At 43.7% G+C, this 24,034-nt stretch overlaps 1 protein-coding gene across 1 annotated transcript; it reads left to right on the forward strand.

The window, feature by feature from the left end:
* Positions 1-129: 129 nt before the first annotated feature.
* pla2r1 (phospholipase A2 receptor 1) lies at positions 130-22,936 on the forward strand. Its single transcript, XM_041845258.2, has 28 exons — positions 130-428; positions 2,023-2,403; positions 4,222-4,395; positions 4,562-4,726; positions 5,002-5,115; positions 5,416-5,568; positions 7,643-7,837; positions 9,673-9,830; positions 9,950-10,060; positions 11,604-11,716; positions 11,846-12,018; positions 12,910-13,118; positions 13,382-13,527; positions 13,766-13,986; positions 14,183-14,218; positions 14,345-14,505; positions 15,128-15,192; positions 15,417-15,520; positions 15,602-15,738; positions 17,785-18,042; positions 18,266-18,410; positions 18,737-18,972; positions 20,260-20,437; positions 20,559-20,693; positions 21,122-21,244; positions 21,590-21,766; positions 22,157-22,192; positions 22,343-22,936. The coding sequence occupies exons 1-28, from the start codon at positions 290-292 to the stop codon at positions 22,558-22,560; spliced, it is 4,461 nt and encodes a 1,486-aa protein (XP_041701192.2). The 5' UTR covers positions 130-289; the 3' UTR covers positions 22,561-22,936.
* Positions 22,937-24,034: the final 1,098 nt, after the last annotated feature.

The raw sequence follows: 24,034 nt of genomic DNA on the forward strand, positions 1-24,034 counted from the left end.
GTTTTGATTTATTATCGATAGTCAATTAGTGTAAATTATGTAGGCCTATTGTTGAGTATTATTTGAAATAGACTATCAATGTTCTTCTAAAACGTGTGTAAAAGCCATAAAAACCGACCCCCGCCCAAAAATTGTCTGGAAGAAATGTAGACTATGCTGTCTTTACTACCCCGCAGAGACCTTGGGCCGTGACGTCGCGATTACCCAAACTTTCGGAAAGTTCTTCAGGAGAAAAACAACCACGGAATGTTCGAACTCTTGCCTTTTTATTCCGCAACTTGTCGTCGAAATGAGAATATATTTATCACGCTGTACAGAATCTTTAGGAGTGCTCTTGTTAATCTTTGCAATAGTCTTTGTGAATAGCTGCGACTGTGTGATTGAAGACGATGTTGTGTTGGAGAAAAAAGAACTTTCCGAACTCTACAGTAAGTTCAGCTCAGACTGCATCGAACATCAAAATGTGTCCACTAGTAGCCTACTCTCCAGGTTGTTTTTACATAATTATTAATGATAGGTCAGTCATGCAAATCAGGACAAGAAAGTCTACAATAGGAAAAACTGATTGTTGCCCTGTGTATGCAAGTGTGGTATACTGTATGTGCAAGACAAGTCATTTGCATAGGCTTCTGTAGGCTACAGTGCTGCGCGGCTCGATGCATGGCGGGATGCGTTTTATTATCCTCGGGTTCGATTATGGAAAAATACAATAAACAGTATAAGAAAAGGTTGTTGTGTAATCTGGACTGGAAGAACTGCAAAATGCTTTCGTAATAAGAACACGTTTCCCTTATTATGCATGATCAGTTAATTAATTAATTGACTCATCATGTGACCAACAGGCATCTGATGCGCATAGATTGGACAGGTCAGAAAGAATAAAACATCGTTATTGATGCTGTTATGGGTAGCGGGATGAACAGCTTAGGGTCAGGTAAAGGTAACCATGGATAAACTGTATGCACAGTATAGTAACTGTAGGCTGTAGAGGGCATGTTTCCCTGGTGTAAACAGGAGTGAGCTCAAATGGGGTCATACAATTATGCCAACGGAATGACAGGAGGACACACACACACACACACACACACACACACACACACACACACACACAGAGAGAAACAGGCTAAGACATGTTGTTTGGTTGGGCACATGCTGTGCTTGTAAAACAGAGTAGGCCTGTCAGATGACCTAAACTCCAGTCTCCAGTCTCATTGAATTTAAAATGTTTATCGGATATGACAATGTAGGCTAGTAGTAATGTTGTAATAGTAATGTTACTATGCATAGGCCTAATAATACATTTTAGCAGACTATAAACATTCACACTTGTTTCAGACATGTGAATAGGAGAATGACATTATTAAATTAAATTAATATTATTAAATTAAATTCTGAACAATAAACAGTCCAGAACAGTTCGTGCATATATATTTTGTGACGTTTTTATTCGTTTTGGTCTTCGGCAAGGGTTTTTTCGGCTGTTCGTGCAGACAAAACATTTTCTCGAGGCAAGCCGAAGTTCGGAGCCGAAGTCTACGCCCCTTCGTCGGTCATTGGTCAACAGTAGAGATTCTTCAATAAAGTGTTTGTTGCCATTCAACAATAGATTACTCATTTTCATGCAAAAAAATTTAACTTGAGAAATACTGCACCAAACATCTTAGTTAGATGTAAAATTGCGCGACTAAGATCTCGGCAAAAACGTAAAAATTAATGACAGATATCTTATTATTTTAGATTAATTCTGACTGTTTTGAGGAAGTGTATACTGGCTACGGCATCTCAAGATGGACAAACTGTACTTTTTCTTGTTTTTCAAGCAAAGGTCTTTTATGGGAGTATGCGAGCACACTCGTTCGGCCCAGCAGAACCGAAGCATGCAGAAGCCTTAAGAGAGCACCTTTTAGTGCTCAAACACCAATATTAGTGTCCTATAGAGAGCATAGTAGAGTTTACAGTGGAATATGCTATTATTCTTCACCTCTACCCTACTTTTCCATCCATCAATCCCTCTATTCCCAGAAAAGGGTCTGTTCATCATGGAGAGTACCCAGCTGAAGCGCTGCATCTCCTCCTCCTCCTCTAACCTGGTTCTGGAAAGCTGTGAGAGACCCACCCGCCGTATGCTGTGGAAGTGGGTGTCTCGCCACCGCCTCTTCAATCTGGGTAGCAGCCTCTGTCTGGGCCTGAACATCAGCGACGCCACCCAGCCCCTGGGCACCTTCGAGTGTGACTCACCCCTCCAGACCCTGTGGTGGAGGTGCAATGGGAATACGTTGTACGGGGCGTCCCAGCTGAAGCTGTCCGTGGCTGGACGCCTGGTGGTGGTCAAGAGGGCCAGTTATCATCAGTGGAGGAGGTACTCTACACCAGGGGAGGGGCCATGTGCCTATCCTTATGAGGGTAAGTAGTAAACATTAGTGAGGGCGGGTCAGCTGTTTGTTCACCCGCACCCGCCCGCAATTGCTAATAACCCATTTGCAACCGCCCGACTATAAATTATAAATAAAAAATCTGAGGCTCGCACCCGACCCTAACCCGCAAATATAGAAAATGCGGTGTACAGTCAGAGAAGGCGGAACAATTTTTGATGGGCCTTTTTAGATAGGCATATGTTTCTGCTTATAATGTCCTTACATTTTGGTAGACTATTTGTCAGTCAACGAACTTGTCTGTAATTAGATACTTGCAGCTTCTCTTCTGTCATTACTTGTTGCCCTGGAAGACTAAATAAACCCTTGCTCATCAGAATAATGTCATAAATCGATAGAATGAATGCTTCAATGTAGTTGACATAGATAAAGTTTGTTTTCTCTAGCCTCTTTCATTTCTGCTTCTTTTGCACAGCAAAGACGTTTAGGGACCGGAGAGAAAATACAAGAAGAAAAAAAGAACAGGAAAGATTTCCTATGCAAAATCTCCAAAATTGACCTGTTTTAAGAAAATTAAAAGCTGTTAAAATGACCCAACATGTTTTTGATACGATTTCAGTTCGTCTTGGATGCATATTCTATGTGGTTGAAATACTATCAGCTTTTATTATGCTGATAAAGATAGCACCTTTACAGACGGTCCCTAACCGCTCATTCTCTCAAGATGCTGAATGAAATCAAATTTATTTCTCCACTCCTGTTTACATTTGGTGTTAGGGCTGAGAATTGCCAGGGACCTCACGATACAATATTATCCCAAAACGTAGGTGCCGATACGATATGTATTGCGATTCGATACTGTGATTTTATTGCGATTCAATGTTCAAAAAATATTGCTTACGATACGATATATCGTCAAAAATAATATCCCGAAATGTAACTATCGATTTTTTTCCCCCATAACTGTTGGGGTATCATTTTACTGCAATAAATAATTAATTCTGCAGAAGTTAATATTATTAGGCTATATGAGAAGTTATAGACCTACAGTCAGTGTCCAGATTTCAATTAGGCTACTATTCCATTTAACCCATCTGAACAGTAGCCTACAGTTCCCTTGACATGCCATTTTGAAGTCCCTGTCTTGTGACTCGAATTTGTATAGAGCCTCACAATCATTACGCATAACATAGCCGGCACTGCTTTAATCCTCTTTTAACACTTCACCAAATCTTTCCCAAACATTAGACTACTGTTCTGGCCCTCCCTTCTATTTAATTTGAACTCTCCATTTCGCAGCTTTTGTCTTATTGAATTAAACTCTGACATTGTTCCAAAAAGCATTTGGCAGTTGGTGTGTATTTGGCACGCTGCGGTTAGGCCCTAAAGTTTAAGCTTAGGCTTAGGCTAGCCTACGCACTGCCAGATAAAACGAATGAAAGAAAAAACGAATTGTAGCCTATAGATATGAATTGCATAAGAATGATACATTTATGGATTTGTTATGCATTGTTTTCTCTTTATTCAACCTGCCTGCCATCCACCCGTCCTTCGTCCACACAATATTTCATGACCCTAAACCCGCCCGCCCCGCGGATATAACCTTGGAGACTGCGGGTTATGAGTCAACCCGCGCATCACTAGTATACATAGTATATTATAGTAGTGACATGTACTGACTGACCTCTTTCTACACAGACAGTTTCATTGAGACACAGTTGGTTTGATATTAATGCAGCCATGCAAATGCTAATCATCACTTACATACGAAAACGAATAGACTGGCTCACTATATGACCGTGAAAATGAGCCCAAAGAAGGTGGTAGTGACAACAGTTTTTCTCTGTAGAGATCCACACACTGTTGGGTAATGCCCACGGCATGCCTTGTGCCCTGCCATTCAAATACAACAACAAGTGGTACTCGGAGTGCACAGCAGAGGGGCGCGAGGACCACCATCGCTGGTGTGCCACCACCAGTCGATACGACCAGGATGAGAAATGGGGCTTCTGTCCCAGTCAAGGTGATGCACACTCACACACACACACACACACACACACACACACACACACACACACACACACACACACACACACACAACGGTATTGTTGTACAGTGTGGGTTTGATCGAATGTCTTTCAAACAACACGACCATGATAATATTAACATTTATTTGTCTCTGCCTCCAGAGTTGAGTTGCGATACGTTCTGGGACTCGAACCAGGAGAGCCGTGCGTGTTACCAGTTCAACCTCTACACCATCCTAACGTGGAGCCAGGCCCACTCCTCCTGCCTGGCCCAGGGAGGAAGTCTACTCAGCATCACTGACCTCACTGAACAGAGGTACATCAGAGGTATGACAACTCGTCTCTATAACTATTTTATCACTATATTTAATAATTCTATTTAAACATTTAAAACTTTATTTGAACTTTTAGTCAGGAAAGGAGACAAGGTGGGGGGTGTGGTCTGAGCTACACATACAGTATAAACTCTATAAACTATAAACTCTTGGGTGCAGTATTAAAACAGACTTGTGTTCATAGGTTTGCTTATTCAGGTTGGAGAAAGGACAAGATGTTTTGCCCAGAGTTAGTGGTGTTCATGTGTGTGCTTCTGTGTCTTTCAGAGCGGTTGGCTGACGTGGGGGTGATGGTGTGGATTGGACTGAACCACCTGAGTGAGAGAACAGGGTGGCAGTGGTCTGATGGAGCTCCTCTAGCCCTGGTCAACTTCACCTCAGGTAAGAGAGTTGGGCTGCTCCAACCTTTTCAATCCCACTCCAAGGCACAGATTCCTCCTTTAAGATCGGAATGAACAGCATTGGCGTTAGCAATAATATGTAATAGCTTCATGTAGCCCTCTGAAGTGGAGTTTCTGGCCATTTAGCTCAAACCGGTCCAGTCCATTTGGATCTCAGCATTGGGAATCAAGAAGTACTTGCTGTAGCAGTAGTGGGAGCCAGAGATTTGTGTTTGAAACTAGGCCAAAGTTTCTCTCTTTCTACCCGTAACTCCCCCCTACCCCTGTTGGTCTCTCCCAGGCCTATCATCCAGCCCTCTGCAGGACAACAGGCAGTGTGGGGTGTATAACTCAGCCTCGGGGGGGCACCAGTGGCAGAGTCTGTCCTGTGAGTCTGCTTTACCCTACATCTGTAAGAAGACCCCCAATGACACCAGGAGAGCTGAGCCTCTAGGTAAGACATCAATGGCCATATATGTTTCTTATTGTGGCCCTAACCTGGTCCCATATCTGTTTGTGCAAAACAGTGTTTGTCATGACAATGAGTGACAAAGAGTTGGCATGATAGCACAAACAGACTGGGCTCAGGCTATTGTTGTCCTAGTGCTCAGCCATTGTACTACAAGAAATGATTAATAATCTGTAATGGAAAACTGTAAATTATACGGTAATTTGGTGTATTTTCAGCAGTAAAATACTCTGAAATGTTTTACTGCAACATACTGTAAATGATGGTGCGTTGTGGGAAAATGTTGTGGGCGGGGCATACAATTGCTGTATTTCGAATGGTACTGTAATTCCAACCCACAGAATACAGTACCGTACCTAATATTTGGAGCACCAAAAACCTTTTGACCACTAGTGGGTGCATGGTATTGTTGTTTCTGGCTAATTAACATATTTTGAGGGGTGCCTTGTAATAGGCTATATTTGTTGCACCTGTGAGTGAGAATGCTGTAGCAGTTTAACTCCTATGTGGTTATAGTGCCCCATCAATATGTATACTGTAGGGGACAGAATGGAGTGGCAGCAAGTCTTAAACCTTGTCTTCTTGGTCTGTTCTGCCCTGTTGTCGTTGCCAGTTTGGAAGCATTTGTTAAGGCCACTAGAAGTGCAAGTGATATAAAACACCAAATATTAATTAATATACTGTAATGTGTAAACACTTTACCTAGCGGCCAACCTGCTTGCTAATGTAAAATACTGTGAAATTTCATTCATTCAGCCATTCATTAATTCATTCCGATTATGGTAGCATTTACTTTTTTTTACAGTATAATACAGTAAATGTTAAGGTATTGTACTATGTGTTATTACACAGTACTTACTTTGATACCGTATTTATATTACAGTAGGTATACTGTTATATGAAATACAGAATTTTACTTGCCACGAGCTGCCTGTAAGCTACTGTCAGATTCACAGTAACCCCTTTACATTGTGGTTTATAGGAAGTGATTACATGTAGATACTGATAAAAAGGCCAGGTCAAGGTCCGTCTGGCTCTAGGGCCTAGGGAACTATTAATACCTATGTCCCAAATAGCACTCTATTCCCTATATAGTGTACTACTTTTGACCAGTGCTCATAGGTTTCTGGTCAAAAGTAGTGCATTATGTAGGGAATAGGGTGCCATTTGGGCCATATGCACAGAGTTTGGTTGTGTTTGGTACTTGAGTGTTGGGGCTTGGTGAGCTATCCCATTTGTCATATTCTTATACACAGTCTCCAACTAGTACTTGTTAGCAGTTCTGAACAGCCCTTTCTAATAGGTCAAATTGCATAAACATGAGCAACGTTTGGCTGTTTGTTTTGTTTGATACTGATGACTCAATTGTTTCTGTCTGGCTCGAGAGTCGTCTGGTGAATTATCCATTTGTAATGTTCCAAAACGATGTTCTCTCCAACAAGAACTGTTGATTGGTACTGAAAAACCTTCTCTAACAGGTCAGCATTTGGGCACAGCTTGGTTGTTTTGTCCTGATGGTGTTCTTGTTATTTATTCCAGTGCCAATAGAAGTCTTGTTATTTTATTCCATTGGCAATAGAACTCCTGAGTCACTCCAGTGAGTAATGTCGGTTTGAATGATTCTACCAATAGAATGGGAGAGGAGCTTCAGCTAGCAGCTAGCTACAGGGCTCAACAGCTGGGTTCCACCTCGAACATGAACTCTTGACCTCAGATTCTTCCAAGCTAGGCTATAACAGGGCTATAACAGAAAACATAGGTTGTGTATGGTTCAGTAGGCATGACACTGGAAATGTTTTAAAATGGATGATGAGCGTTCTTATTAGACAAGTTCAAGTAGTACACCTCCATTTGAGAATGTTTTCAGCTAGGACCGAACTTTGATTTACGGCTTTCTTTCGTTTATTGTTCTCCAGAGTGATGAACGACTCTTGGAAGAGTGACAATGCTCTGACATTTTCTCTCTTTACCCCTAAATCTTAGAATGACAGGTGCTAATGTTTTTGTGCTGAATTGGACCGTTACCTCTCATCCTTTTTCCTCCATTACCCGCCCCCAGATAACTGGCAGTACTACCGCACGGTGTGTTCCGAGGGCTGGCTGGCCCACAACCGTTACTGCTACAAGGCCCTGGCAGAGGCTGAGGCAGGGAGCTGGAAGGACTGCTCCACTGCCTGTGACTCCGTAGGGGCCAACCTCACCAGCCTACACTCTCTATCTGAGGTAGAGCTGCTACTGGACCTGCTAGCTAACGGTGAGTCTGGATCTGGGGTTCTATAGTCTAGTATGGATGTTAGTTACTTTATGTGGTGTATAGTGTCTTCTATGTTCTGGGATAGTGTGGACATCATAAAGGGTCATGGGAGGGTAATGTCTTTTATGTGGTTGTTTTTTAAATGTTGACAAATAAACTAAGTATGCTGTGTGTGTGTGTGTGTGTATGTACAATGCCTTGCAAAAGTGGCATTTTTCCTATTTTGTTGCATTACAACCTGTAATTTAAATTGATTTTTATTTGGATTTCATGTAATGGACATACACAGAATAGTCCAAATTGGTGAAGTGAAATGAAAAAAATAACTTGTTTCAAAAAAGTATACAAAATAAATAACGGAGAAGTGGTGCGTGCATATGTATTCACCCCCTTTGCTATGAAGCCCCTAAATAAAATCTGGTGCAACCAATTACCTTCAGAAGTCACATAATTAGTTAAATATAGTCCACCTGTGTGCAATCTAAGTGTCACATGATCTGTCACATGATCTCAGTATATATACACCTGTTCTGAAAGGCCCCAGAGTCTGCAACACCACTAAGCAAGGGGCACCATCAAAAAAGCAGCACCATGAAGACCAAGGAGCTCTCCAAACAGGTCAGGGACAAAGTTGTGGAGAAGTACAGATCAGGGTTGGGTTATAAAAAAATATCCAAAACTTTGAACATCCCACGGAGCACCATTAAATCCATTATTAGAAAATGGAAAGAATATGGCACCACAACAAACCTGCCAAGAGAGGGCCGCCCACCATAACTCACAGACCAGGCAAGGAGGGAATTAATCAGAGAGGCAACAAAGCGACCAAAGATAACCCTGAAGGAGCTGAAAAGCTCCACAGCGGAGATTGGAGTATCTGTCCATAGGAACACTTTAAGCCGTACACTCCACAGAGCTGGTCTTTACGGAATAGTGGCCAGAAAAAAGCCATTGCTTAAAGAAAAAAATAAGCAAACACGTTTGGTGTTTGCCAAAAGGCATGTGGGAGACTCCCCAAATATATGTAAGAAGGTACTCTGGTCAGATGAGACTAAAATTGAGCTTTTTGGCCGTCAAGGAAAACGCTATGTCTGGCGCAAACCCAACACCTCTCATTACCCAGAGAACACCATCCCCACAGTGAAGGATGGTGGTGGCAGCTTCATGCTGTGGGGATGTTTTGCATCGGCAGGGACTGGAAAATTGGTCAGAATTGAAGGAATACAGGGAAATTCTTGAGGGAAATCTGTTTCAGTATTCCAGAGATTTGAGACTGGGACAGAGGTTCACCTTCCAGCAGGACAATGACCCTAAGCATACTGCTAAAGCAACACTTGAGTGGTTTAAGGGGAAACATTTAAATGTCTTGGAATGGCCTCGTCAAAGCCCAGACCTCAATCCAATTGAGAATCTGTGGTATGACTTAAAGATTGCTGTACACCAGCAGAACCCATCCAACTTGAAGGAGCTGGAGCAGTTTTGCCTTGAAGAATGGGCAAAATTCCCAGTGGCTAGATGTGCCAAGGTTATAGAGACATACCCCAAGATACTTGCAGCTGTAATTGCTACAAAGTATTGACTTTGGGGGGGGTGAATAGTTATGCACGCTCAAGTTTTCTGTTTTTTTGTCTTATTTCTTGTTTGTTTCACAATAAAAAAATATTTTATTATATATTCAAAGTGGTAGGCATGTTGTGTAAATCAAATGATACAAACCCCCCCAAAATTTTAATTCCAGGTTGTAAGGCAACAAAATAGGAAAAATGCCAAGGGGGGGTGAATATTTCCACAAGCCACTGTATGTATGTATATTTACATGTCTGTGTGTACTCTAGTCTCATTGTCTGGCTCAGAGGTGTGGATCGGCCTGATAAAGAAGCTATCGTCTTCAGTTGTAGAGTGGTCAGACGGCTCCCCGGTCGACCTCACTCTCTGGCACAAGCACCAGCCTACCCATAGTAACAGTCAGCTCTGTGCCAAGACTGACATAAAGGTACGGTCAACTGAATCCTTTTGACTTTGATGATTACAGTTTGTGGTTGGTTCGTCGTCTTTATTTGAATTCATATAGTAAATTACTCAAATGTGTGTGTGTGTGTGTGTCCGTCCTAGGAGGGGAACTGGCTGTTGGCACCATGCGATGAGAAGCTCCCTGCAGTGTGTAGGAGACCTGGCCTTCTGCCCCTACACCCCACTGGAGCATGGGACGAGAGCTGTCCTGAGGTAGCCTCATACACACACACACACACACACACACACACACATAGATGATCTGATGAGAAACCCTACAAGATATCATCGCTGCATGTGTCCTAGCCCTGAGCAGAAGAATGCAAAACTGCTCTTATCTACATCAATCTAAACCGAACTGTTTCCATAACAACTTATTTCATGGCACCATGCAGTGTTGATTCGATACATCCTTTGTCAGACAGAGGTTCTGTGGCGTGCAAACTGCTGACATTGAGCAGTGTGGTCAGAATAGTGCCATTCTACATATCCAGACCTGCATTACCATTACAGTAAAAGAGCCTGGTTGGGTTCAGATCCTGAGTTAGGGAGAGTCTGCTCTGCATTCAGTACAATGAGCTGATTCAACAGCCAGATGACGTATTGTCTGACTGTCATGTGGAGCTGTCACTGTTTACGAGGACATAAGCAGATTGACTCATAAGGGCTGTTTCACTGTTTCACCATGTCCTAAAATGGACAGGAAATGGACCTAGGGGAGTACTATCAATGGACACAGACACTAACTAAGAAGTATAAATAAATAAATGAATGGGGACTTCACAGAATAAAGACTTCTTTCAGGGACTGTGTTTGATTGTTTTCAGGCCATGTTGTAAAATTCACACAATCACCCTAGCTATGTTCATTGAAAACGGCCTTCAGTTGGAAAGGGATTTGACAACATAAAGAGAGAATCTCCTCCATCGCGGAGGCACTGGTGTACATTCCTTCCACACGCACGTGTTGGCTGCCATTGGTCCTCAAGTGTGTATGGTGAGGTGGGGGTGAAATGTAGGAGACTTGTCAAAACACCACTACTTCCTGTCCCTAAGACCCTCCCCAAAAGTCCCCTCCAAGCCCCCTCCAGTCCTAACAGATGGGCCCAGTCATAGCCCTAACCCCCCACCCTCCCCATTCCCCTAACCCCAATCCTCCACGTGTGTTTGCTTGTATTAGCCACTGCAGTCTACTGCTAATTCCAAACTATGCGGCTCTTACTGCCAGAATGTTTGGAGGGTAACACAATCCAGTCAGCTTGGCCTGCTCTGCTGAGCTTGTTGCTATTCTTGTACACCGGCCCAAACTCTTTTCAGGTGTCTGTGTGTATAGACATGGAGTAATGTGTGAACCTGCAGTATATTCAGCGCATTGTCTTGGCTGCTCTCACTCTTGGATGGTGTCTGCAGTAGAAGAATCCAGTCATATAAAGTTAAACGTTTTCTATTTGTTTAATCTAACTGAGCTACAGATGTAGGATCTTAATTTGATCACTCTTTTGTTCTTTAGAATTTTCTTGAACAGCAGGAAATGCTAACTTGTAGTGTATTCGAGGTTTTAAAAGGTTTCTAAAGTTTTTAATTTCCAATATCAGACTTAACTTGCCGTAACAAAAAATGTATCAACCCCTACAAAAAATGTCCATTAATTATAATCCACATAATAATTCAAATGTCCTGCTGCTGTGCAGGATTATTTTCTTGCTGTAGCAAACTGGCTCAAATTAAGACCCTACATCTGTATGTCTTCCCCACAGGGTTGGAAGCGGAAGGGCCACTCTTGCTACATGGTGACGAGCCACGAGCAGAGCTATGAAGACGCTGTCAAGGGTTACTACTGCAAGGCTCCTCTGGTCACAGTGGAAAACAGGTCTGATTTCTGATTCAGACTTCTCATCTTAATCATTTCTTACACACTGCACCTCAAATGGGAACTCCCATATTTCATAGTGGCAAGAATACATTCTTATGAATTATTGTTGATTTCTCTCCGTGGCAGGTTTGAGCAGGCCTTTCTGAACAGCCTGGTGAGTGAGATGGGAGCCAATGGTAGTATATATTACTGGACGGCCCTACAGGACCAGGGTAACCATGGAGAGTACAGCTGGCTGGGAGGACACAACGGATCCACCCTACCGCTGCTGTATACCAACTGGAACAGGCATCAGCCAGGTAGGGAAGGGAGATGTGGTGGGGTGGGCTGTAGCATCCTATACTCTATGTTCCAGGTAGAAGTTGCCCCTTAACCACAGATCCAGGGTCAGATTACCCAACAATGTATCCTAACGGCTATCAGAAGGGTAATGAAAAAAGATCTGACCCTGGATCAGTGGATAGGGACAAACTTCAACCTACTCTATGTCAATAAACAATAGTCTCCCTGGTAAACTATACTGTTTTGTCGTAGTGGATTGAGTGATACAGTATATGACAACTATGTTGTTCCCTCTATTCACATGTTTTTCCAGACCACTCCACTGTCAACAGTCTTCCTTCTCTTCCCCACTGGCATGTAGTCTCGATGACACAGACCAGCTCCACTTAGATAGCAAACAATAGGGCTGAGACAGAACAGACAGACAGACAGAAAGACAGACATAGTTGTGGGTTAGTTTAGCCCCAGGTGGATGTGTCTGCTGTCTACTGTCCTTCATTCAACCCCCCCTCCTTCACTTCACTTCACACTGTGGCTTCGTCCCAAATGGCATCCTATTCCCTATGCAGTGCTCTACTTTAGTAGTGCACTTTGAAGGGAATAGCCAAATAGAGTGCCATTTCGGATGCAGGCTATGATTAATGAGTTCAAGTGTAATTTAGGTTTCACAATCTCAGCTTCCTTCAGTCAGGATGAGAGCATCATAAATCATGCTGTTGCTATGGTGAAATGGCAGGACAACTTTGAAGTAGAAATCCAATCATTTAGTTAATAAATCACAGCTCACAGTCTCTCTCTCTCTCTCTCTCTCTCTCTCTCTCTCTCTCTCTCTCTCTCTCTCTCTCTCTCTCTCTCTCTCTCTCTCTCTCTCTCTCTCTCTCTCCCTCTCTCTCTCCTCCCTTCTCTAGTCAGTGCAGGTGGCTGTGTGGCTATGACAGGTGGCCAGGCCTTGGGTCACTGGGAAGTGAAGGACTGCAAATCCCAGAAGGCGTTGTCAGTGTGTAAACAGAGCATCAGTGGTTACCAGGAGGTCCTGTTGCCTGCAATCCATATTGACGCTTATGCCCCCTGTCCTCCGGGCTGGGAATCACACACCGGCCTGCTCCACTGTTACAAGGTCAGCTGCCTTTCCTCCTCTTCTCCCCCCTCTGTTCTGTCTCTTCTCCTTTATCTATTTTCCTGTATTTCTCCTGTCTTCCTCAGTTATTAACTTATTGTGAAAAGTAATGCTTATGCTACCACTCTGAGAGAGTATGACATGATCACTGTAATTCTCTAAATAATAGAGGTTGTCCCATTAGCTGTCACTTGAAAACCAATGCAGATAAGGAGATACTGTAGTCAAGGCGACGTAGTGTCATTGTTGACTGTGGTCCTCAGGCGTTCCACAGTGAGAAGGTCCTGATGAAGAGGTCGTGGGAAGACGCTGACTTCTTCTGCCAGGCTCTAGGAGCTCAGCTGGCCAGCTTCCACCACTACGAGGAGCAGGTCTTCGTCAAAGGACTCCTCCACTCCATGTTTGATGGGTTAGTTAGTGCCACCTAGTCCAACATCACTACTGTTCATTTGTCAAAAGTTAAAAGTGTGCTCTATCGCCTACACCCCTGTTTTTGCCTTTTTATAATATTGTGTTGTCCCAGGGAATCAAGCACACACATTTTCTTCAGGAAATGCCGTTTTACCTGTGATTGTGGATGACTTTTATTCATTATGTCAAATCTATTCCCTCTCTCTCTCTCTACTCTACTCCTTCCTCTTTTTCAGAACAGAGGGTCGTTGGTTCTGGGTGGGCTTGAATAAGAGAGACCCCCAGTCAGCAGGAGCTTGGGGGTGGTCTGACGGGACCCCTGTGGTGTCCTCCTTCATCGAGGATAAGAACCAGGAGGATGACAGACATAACTGTGCTGTGTACAGTGACCTGACCAACGCCCTCCTGCCACAGCCCTGTGACACCAAGCACGAGTGGATCTGCAAGGTTCCCAGAGGTACTGTATGACTGGATGAACGTTTTGAAAACATCCTTTTTTGATAGCTTTTTGCTGTACAGTGTCCTTGTTTAAAAAAAAAAAGTTGCTTTGAATCCAATGTATTTTTATTATTATTATTAAAATTGCTTGTTGATTTATCCGTATAGATTGTATAGGTTTATCAATAAGAGTGTCTGTCTTATATGTCTCGTAGGTATGGAGCTGAACAAACCCTACTGGTATAATAACCGTAAGTACATTTATTCATGTGTATGTATTTTATTATATTTGATATTTCTTATGTATTTTATTGAGTTTTTATTCATTAATTGATATGCTTATTTGTGATATAAATTGCAGTTCCTCTGTCCTGTAGAGAATGAGCCCTGGGTGTTCTACAGAGCAGCAGAGTATCTGTTGGCCAAGCAGCCTTTTCCCTGGGAGGATGTAAACCTGGCCTGTATGATGATGGGAGGCCACCTGCTGTCTGTCCACTCTAAAGAGGAGCTCCGATTCATCAGAGAGCGCATGGGGAGGGTCTGTACACACACACACACACACACACACTAACACACGGGCCGACACACACACACTTGCCGACACAAATTCACACACACTTACACACACACACATTCAGACACACACGAGCCGACACAATCATACACACACATACACACACACACACACGAGTTCACACACACTAGCCGACACATTCACACGCGAACGCCCTCATTCCCACACGCGCCTGTAAATTCACAGTTCACACACAAGTGCCCTCACACACTCTCTCTCTTACACACACATACAAACACACGCCGACGAGTTCGCACGAGTGCCCTCGCATACAGGAACCAAATAAAGGGCCTTGTTTCACCACAGCACAGCGTCTTGGATCAAACCGAAGGGCCCTCTGGTGGAGAGGCTTTTGAAGGCTATAAAAAGGACGGAGCTGTGGATAAAACAGCAGAGGCTGGGGCCAAGGCCAAAGAGAGGGGTTGAATGAGGCCAAGGCCAAGGAGAGGGGTTGAATGGGCTCTCGTGGCGTGAAAGAGGCTGAATGGCTGATCCTTCACTGGAGCGAGGGCAGAATGCAGGAGGAGGAGGATAATAGGTCTTGAATGAGTGAGCTAAGCATTTATTTTCTTCTCTCGGTTCTCAGCTCTCTCTGGGGTCAACTGACTGGTGGATAGGGCTGTCCACAGACCTGGTGAGGGAAGAGTTCAGGTAAGTGGGGCTTTTGAGTTTATTGAATGCTCTATTTTACCTCACACTTAATGGATAATGCTGTTTATTTCGTGTGAGGGGGTGTAATAGGAGTGTGTGTGTGTGTGTGTTTGTGTGTGTTTGCGTATGTGTGTGTGTGTGTGTGTGTGTGTGTGTGTGTGTGTGTGTGTGTGTGTGTGTGTGTGTGTGTGTGTGTGTGTGTGTGTGTGCGTGCGTGTGTGCAGTTGGAGTGATGAGTCCCCTGTGGATTATCAGAATTGGGCAGAAGGAAGCTCCCATGATGCCCCAGTGAAACAGAAACAGTGTGTGACAATGTCCTCTCTTTCAGGTGAGCACACAGGCACACACACACACACACACACAAAAAAACACCATGACCGAGTCCTCTTTGACGTGTTTTGACCAACAGGTCAGTGGTCGGCGGGTGAGTGTGGCGGTCTCCACGCTCACGTATGTAAGCGCCGGACCGTGTCCGTGGTGGAGATTCCCAGAGAGCCTCACTACATCGGAGGCTGTCCAGAGAGATGGCTCTACTTCGGACACAAGGTTTACCTCCTCTCCCATCCTTTGATTCATTTAAAAGCTTCTGCATAGTAGGGCTTAAATGGAAGTTTGTATAGTTTAGTACCCATTATTATATATCCTGATTGCCTAGTCACTTTTACCCCTTCCTACATGTACATACTGTATTACCTCAATTACTTCAACTACCTCGTACCCCTGCACATTGACTCAGTAACAGTACTCCTTGTATATAGCCTCGTTATTCTTTTGATTGTGTTACTGTTTCCTTTTTTATTTAGCAAATATGTCTTACTTTTTAACTCTGCCTTGTTGGGAATGTACAGTCGTGGTCAAAAGTTTTGAGAATGACACAAATATAAATTTTCACAAGGTCTGCTGCCTCAGTTTTTATGATGGCAATTTGCATATACTCCAGAATGTTGTGAAGAGTGATCAGATGAATTGCAATTAATTGCAAAGTCCCTATTTGTCATGAAAATGAACTTAATCCCCAAAAAACATTTCCACTGCATTTCAGCCCTGCCACAAAAGGATCAGCTGACATCATGTCAGTGATTCTCTCGTTAACACAGGTGAGAGTGTTAACGAGGACAAGGCTGGAGATCACTCTGTCATGCTGATTGAGTTAGAATAACAGACTGGAAGCTTTAAAAGGAGGGTGGTGCTTGAAATCATTGTTCTTCCTCTGTTAACCATGGTTACCTGCAAGGAAACACGTGCCGTCATCATTGCTTTGCACAAAAAGGACTTCACAGGCAAGGATATTGCTGCTAGTAAGATTGCACCTAAATCAACCATTTATCGGATCATCAAGAACTTCAAGGAGAGAGGTTCAATTGTTGTGAAGAAGGCTTCAGGGCGCCCAAGAAAGTCCAGCAAGCGCCAGGGCGTCTCCTAAAGTTGATTCAGCTGCGGGATCGGGGCACCACCAGTGCAGAGCTTGCTCAGGAATGGCAGCAGGCAGGTGTGAGTGCATCTGCATGCACAGTGAGGGGAAGACTTTTGGAGGATGGCCTGGTGTCAAGAAGGGCAGCGAGGAGGCCACTTCTCTCCAGGAAAAACATCAGGGACAGACTGATATTCTGCAAAAGGTGCAGGGATTGGACAGCTGAGGACAACGGTAAAGTCATTTTCTCTGATGAATCCCCTTTCCTATTGTTTGGGGCATCCGGAAAAAAGTTTGTCCGGAGAAGACAAGGTGAGCGCTACCATCAGTCCTGTGTCATGCCAACAGTAAAGCATCCTGAGACCATTCATGTGTGGGGTTGCTTCTCAACCAAGGGAGTGGACTCACTCACAATTTTGCCTAAGAACACAGCCATGAATAAAGAATGGTACCAACACATCCTCCGAGAGCAACTTCTCCTAACCATCCAAGAACAGTTTGGTGACGAACAATGCCTTTTCCAGCATGATGGAGCACCTTGCCATAAGGCAAAAGTGATAACTAAGTGGCTCGGGGAACAAAACATCTACATTTTGGGTCCATGGCCAGGAAACTCCCCAGACCTTAATCCCATTGAGAAATTGTGGTCAATCCTCAAGAGGTGGGTGGACAAACAAAAATCCACAAATTCTGACAAACTCCAAGCATTGATTATGCAAGAATGGGCTGCAATCAGTCAGGATGTGGCCCAGAAGTTAATTGACAGCATGCCAGGGCGGATTGCAGAGGTCTTGAAAAAGAAGGGTCAACACTGCAAATATTGACTCTTTGCATAAACTTAATGTAATTGTCAATAAAAGCCTTTGACACTTATGGAATGCTTGTAATTATACTTCAGTATACCATAGTAACATCTGACAAAAATATCTAAAAACACTGAAGCAGCAAACTTTGTGAAGACCAATACTTGTGTCATTCTCAAAACTTTTGACCACAACTGTAAGTAAGCATTTCACTGTAAAGTCTACACCTGTTGTATTCGGCGCATGTGACCAATAACATTTGATTTGATTTCAGTTTATCTTGGCCATCTGACCGTACAAGGAAAAAACTCACTGATCTAGGAACTATACCAAAACCTTGCTAAATTTCTGTCCTGTGTTTTATGTGTATTCTGGCAGTGTCTCCTGCTGCACCTCCCCAACAGTTCTGAGGAGGGGAAAAGCTGGAGAGACGCCCAGTCTATCTGCTCCTCTTTCCAAGGCACGCTGGTCGCCATCGAAGACGAGATCGAGCAAGCGTACATCACCATGCTGCTCCAGGGCGGGACAGTGGGCATTTGGATTGGTCTACGGGATGAGGACACCATGAAATGGACCAATGGGAAACCTGTCAGCTACACCAACTGGTCCCCTGTAGAACCCAAGAACCCTCTGACGGTAAGACCTCCTCTAGGGAGATTGTAGGTTAAATGCAACATCAAATATTGACATTGTCTTTGTGCTTTGGGGATGTTCTCTGTATAGTGTATTGATTAGGGTGGGGGGGGTGTTGTGTGTTTGTCTATGTGTGTGTGTGTCTGTGTGTGCCTTTCTGTGTGTGTGTGTGTGTGTGTGTGTGTGTGTGTGTGTGTGTGTGCACGTGGGCGCCCCTCCTCTGCAGGATGAGTGGCTGAGCGGGCCCCTGGGCGGGGACGATCCTCTGTGCACGGTGCTCTCCAACAACCACAACTTCCACCTGACAGGGAAGTGGTTCGATGAAAAGTGCACAGAGAGTGGGTATGGCTTTGTCTGTCAGAGACCCCAAGGTAGGACTCCCCTCTGTCTGCATGCATTCTGTGTCACGCACTCACCCTCATTCAGGCTCTCATTGACAGATTGGGGCCTATTTTCAGAGCACAGAGCTGAGATATTACCAATCATGTCTGTATTACCTCATCAATTAAACTGTTGTTTTTGGTTATAGCTTCCTATTTTGTGCTCTCAAAATGAGAGAAATCCCCTTCAGGAATTGTTGAACAAAGAAATGAGTGTTTCTGTTGATTTTGTGACAAATCAATGCCCTTGCTTCCTCCTGAAACAATCTCTCTTATCTTTTCCTCTCCCCCTCTCCCTCTCTCTTTCCCTGCAACAGACGCAACTAAACCCCCATCCCACTCCTACCTCCACCCTCTCCCTGACAATATTGAGTATAAGAACCGCAGCTACAGGGTTGTCCGTGGCAACATGAGCTGGTACGAGGCGCTGCATATGTGCTTAGAGTCTGAGTCTGAGCTAGTGAGCGTTACCGACCCCTTCCACCAGGCGTTCCTTACTGTCCTTGTCAATAGATTGGCATTCCCCCACTGGATTGGACTGTATAGTCAAGACGTAGGTATTATACTAGACTGCTGAGTACTGCTACCTGCCTGGGCTGAGTGTGAAGTGTGTGTGTGTGTGTGTGTGTGTGTGTGTGTGTGTGTGTGTGTGTGTGTGTGTGTGTGTGTGTGTGTGTGTGTGTGTGTGTGTGTGTGTGTGTGTGTGTGTGTGTGTGTGTGTGCGTGTGTGTGTGTGTGTGTGCGTGTGTGTGTGTGTGTGTGTGTTTGTGTGTGTGTAGATAATGCTCATTAACAAGCATGTTGAAGTTGGTGGCATGAATTGACCTTTGATGATGTTAGGAGTGTGTATAGTAGAAACAAGGAAACAGCTAAGCGCACTAGCTAGAGGTCTTTTATAAACAGCATGGCCACAATGAAGTCATGTTGAAAATACAGAAATGCCTGAGACCATGTGCATCTGACAGTCTGTTTACTCTGATGCTTTCGCTTTCTCCCTCTCCAGTCCATGTCATTCTTTCGAAGCATGGGATTTCATCTTTGTAATTATTCACAGCATGTTTGCACCATATCATAACCAAATGTATCTGATCTCCTCAAATCAGAAGTAGGCCTACTAAGTCCCATTTGGGCACTTTCTATTCACATACACGCATTCACATACTGTTTGGTGTTTATATACCAATATATGGCTTATAGCTGATATCCTGTGACAAACAGAGATATTTATCACACTGGCTTATAGATGTAACTTATCCCATTACTGCAGTTGTCCAGTGTGCTTCCCAGAGCTTTCCTTCTGGCCCACAGCCTGTGCATAACTATGTTTGTGTCCCAAATGGCACCCTATTCCCTTTATAGTGCACTACTTTTGTCCAGGGCTGATAGGGCTCTGGTCAAAAGTAGTGCACTATGTAGGGAATAGGGTGCCATTTGGGGCGCAGTTTTGTGCTTCACTCACACAGTATGGGAGTTGTTTTTCTCATCTGCCGGCCCGGCTGGGAGGAATTCTAAACCACTCACAACATGTGGATCGGAGAATCCCAGAGGCTCAAGGAATGTCTTACTCGTGAAATATGGAATGAGGACAGGAAAGGAGAGAATTGATTCACTTTGTTCTACACAATGCACGCACACACACACACACACATTGGTATATAGACACCACACTTCCCCCAAGCCAAACCTTTTAACATTGCCTGCTACACTCTACTCTTCCTGCTCCGTTGCATAACATGACCTACAACCCCGTCCTCTCCCTTAGCAACCCGCCTTAGCAACGTAGGCTCACCTTAAGAGTGTGTGTGACCCCCTTCCTGCCTGTGACTGTACGCCCCTACAGGATGGGATCAACTACCAGTGGTCTGATGGCAGTGACACGGTCTTCACCCACTGGGACGCGGCCGATGATGATGATTTCATCCTGGGGGACTGTGTGTACATGGACGTCACCGGGGGCTGGAGGAGGGCCGACTGTGAGATGCCGCTCCAGGGAGCCCTGTGTCATGTCCCACCACCTAGTGAGTATGGCCTAGGTCCTAGCATATTATAAAGCAGTGGCTACTAAAGCTTACTGTGCTGTTAGTCCCTCCTCAAGAGTTTCAAATGCACAATACTGCTTTTCATCATTTTCTCCCATAGAGAGTAATGCATTCACCACCTATGAGGTTGTGTGTCCATCGACGTGGGTGAGGTTTGGAGCCAGCTGCTACAGCTTTGAGCCTGTAGTCCAGAGACTGACCCTGGATGAGGCCAGAGAGCACTGCAGACACAAAGGTACAGGAATTCTGGGCAGATGTTGCCCTCAAGCACAGATTTAGGATCAGATTCCCCTGTACAAATTCTAACCTTAATCCATAATAAGAAATTGCTAAACTTTCCTAACTTCAGCAACTTCATCCTACTGTGGTAGGTCTCCAGTACACCATGGAGCCAATTAGGTCTCATGCTAGGATGGATCAAGGATTTTATGGATCTCTGTCTATGGGAATTTCCTTGTGATGACTCCCTGTTGTAATTGTCCAAAATGTCATGTTTGGTGAGAGCTCCCCCTATGGGATCCATGTATTAGCTCCATTCTAGTAGTTAATACTGTACTGTAGCTATAGATCTGAGGGTGCAAAACGTTCACAGAGTATTGCCTTCTTTATGCTCTGTAATAAACATATAATAATTAAGGTTTGGTGGGTTTTTCCCTCTTCCAGCAAACACATCAGATGTCCTGACCATAGAGACAGAGACGGAAAACAGGTTCGTCCTGGAGCAGCTGTGGTCGTATGGCTTCCCACATCAAATCATCTGGCTGGGGATGTTCTTCAACACTGACAGTAAGCACACGCTTCCCCCAAGTTTCCTCTCTTTTCGTCAAAATAAGCAGCCTTGGCGTACAGTATAAACCAAATGCTGGCAAAAGACAGACAATGTAAGTGCTTCGGACAGAACTGGGATAAGACACAGCTTAATAGGTTTAGTAACATAATGAATTTCAAATTTTTTAAGTAGTATTTTGATACTATTTATTTACTTAGTGTTTTACCTGCTGAGTTGATTGAAGCACTGAAAAGAAAACACCATGACCTGGGGCAGAGTTGCAGGGGGAAGGAGAGGGGTCAAATGAACCAATTCACAACTTCTTTATTAAAAATTGTATCTGTTTGTCTGGTCCAATTTAGCGGACTCCATGGCATGGTTTGATGGTTCTCCTATGGACTACTCCAACTGGAACTTCCAGGCCCCAGACCCCAGCCTGCTGACAGCAGACACCTGTGTGTCCACCAGGGTGTCTGATGGGATGTGGCTTCTCTGTCAGTGCACTGAGAGACTGGGCTTCGTCTGCAAAACTAACTTAGGTGGAGTAGAGACATTCTGGCTGCATTTACAGAGGCAGCCCAAATCTTTTGCCACTAATTGGTCTTTTGACCAATCAAATCAGATCGTTTGCCAATAATTGGTATTTTGACCAATCGAATCAGATCTTTTGTCAATAATTGAAAGAAATATCAGAATTGGGCTGCCTATGTAAACGCAGCCTCTCACTAACCTCCAACTGCTATTATGACAATGCTTTGTGTTATACATTTGTACAGTGTACATGTATGTATATATTCCACCTATGTCTTACTCGTGAAATATAGAATGAGGACAGGAAAGGAGAGAATGGATTCACTTTGTTCTACACAATGCACGCACACACACACATCTATAGATCAGTCAAGTTAAACAGATCGTCTTCTTTGCAGATACGATCCCTGAGGTAGAAGTGGAGCCACTAAATGGTATGTATGTAATTGAGGCTATCGACAGTTATGCGTTTTTTCTCATTTACATTCTCATAATTTGGCAACAAAAAGGTATCTTGGGAGCAGCCTCCATGACTAACAGAGCCTTCAGTGTCCAGTAAACTCACCCCTCTGTGTCTCTCCCAGGGTTGCACCACGGTATCGTCCCAGCCGCGGTCCTGGTGGCCATGCTGATCTTCGCCGTGCTGGTGGCGGTGCTCTGGCTTGTCTACAAGAGGAACAGGACACGCTTCCGCAGACTACCGTCCCTGGGAAACGCCTACTACAGACATACTAGTTCCCAGGCCACAGACTCCGATGGAAACGTTCTCATCACAGACCTGGAAGCTCACTCAGGAGAATAGGGTGGTGTCCGAAATGGCACTCTATCCCCTATATAGTGAGCTTCCAGATCTGTGGTGAGAGTGTTTCCATCGGAGTCTGGTCAAAAGTAGTGCACTATATAGGGAATAAGGTGCCTTTTCAGATGCACAATAGGACTGCAAAATGGTGGTGTTCTCTAAAGTTGGTTAAAGCATGGGAATGGGCCGAACTCTCTGTATGACTGTGAAGAATGGTACGTCTCTGTGGGGTCTGACATGGACCACAGCAAGGGAACTTAGAAAAGGAGGTGAGAGCCCAATGAGCTTTATCCACTTTATACCACAGGAGGCTGTTGAGGGGAGAATGACTCATAATAATGGCAGGAATGGAGCAAATGGAATGGCATCAAACACCTGGAAACCATGTGTTTAATGTATTTGATACCATTCAACTCCAGTCATTACCACGAGCCCGTTCTCCCCAATTAAGGTGCCACCAACCTCCTGTGCTTTATACAAGTAGTTGATGAATCAGGGACCAATCATGTGGCTGAGAGTGAGGGAGTGCACCTTGGTAAGTTTTGTCTACAAAGGATTAGAGCTGTTATCCCAAGTGCTTTGAAAGGGGCTGACATTCTAATGTATGCATTTGAAAATCGATAGATATTCTTTGCACTGCAAGGTTGTTGTTTTGTTATTGCGGTACAATGCCAACTGCTCCCACTAATGCTGGTACCAACTGTATTTGTGAGTACAAGTCTTTCACGCAGTGAAGACTAGTTTTCTGTAATGCCTTCTACAGGACCAAAACTATTTAATTATTGTTTAAGATAACAATGGGCGTGATTCAGTTGTTTACAGCAAAGACAAAGTCATACTTTTGCAATACATTCTGAAGTCATCTTATATGTATTTTCTTTATGAACAGAAATAAGAAAATAAGACCCCAAATCAATTCCAGTTATGTTTTTTTAAATCTATAGTGTCATTAAAGGACAGTGTTTCTTTGTTAGCACTTTATTGCACCAAACTCCATCAATGCAATACGGAAAGATTATGATGTATGTTTTTTTAATGTTTTTTTTTTGTATGTTTATTTATGTGTGTTCGTATTGTGTATTTTCCTACGCACAGAACACACACTCACACCCTCACAGTATTTTTTAAGTAGCCTATAAGTACAAACATGATATTCATAAGAGGAAGGGAAGAAAATTCAAGAGAAAAATGCAGGCATTTATTTATGGTTTATTATTTATCATTACGAGAAAAATTTGGTCCACAAATCTGTCAAAATGTAGGAGTAAAGAAACTTTTATTGATGAAACAAAAATGATGTAACAAAGTACTGTTATGTAAATGGTAGCTCTTTGAGAATTAATTAAGTATTCTGAGTAGACTTATGTGTTGGTTGTTTTTAATGAGGTACAGTATTTGCTGTGTTACCTGTTGTAGTTTTTGTATATTGGGTACACAGAGTTATTAGATATGAAATATGTTGTTGTAGTTTTTTCTA

The sequence above is a fragment of the Coregonus clupeaformis genome, unplaced genomic scaffold, assembly GCF_020615455.1.
Source record: "Coregonus clupeaformis isolate EN_2021a unplaced genomic scaffold, ASM2061545v1 scaf0973, whole genome shotgun sequence".
Classification (NCBI taxonomy): Eukaryota; Metazoa; Chordata; class Actinopteri; order Salmoniformes; family Salmonidae; genus Coregonus; species Coregonus clupeaformis.

Bases quoted from the DNA above. Each gene is read 5' to 3' on its own strand.
- pla2r1 (XM_041845258.2), top strand. From the start codon at position 290: ATGAGAATATATTTATCACGCTGTACAGAATCTTTAGGAGTGCTCTTG. The intron at 4,727-5,001 runs GTATGACAACTC...TGTGTCTTTCAG, and splicing joins TGAACAGAGGTACATCAGAG to AGCGGTTGGCTGACGTGGGG. The intron at 5,569-7,642 runs GTAAGACATCAA...ACCCGCCCCCAG, and splicing joins CAGGAGAGCTGAGCCTCTAG to ATAACTGGCAGTACTACCGC.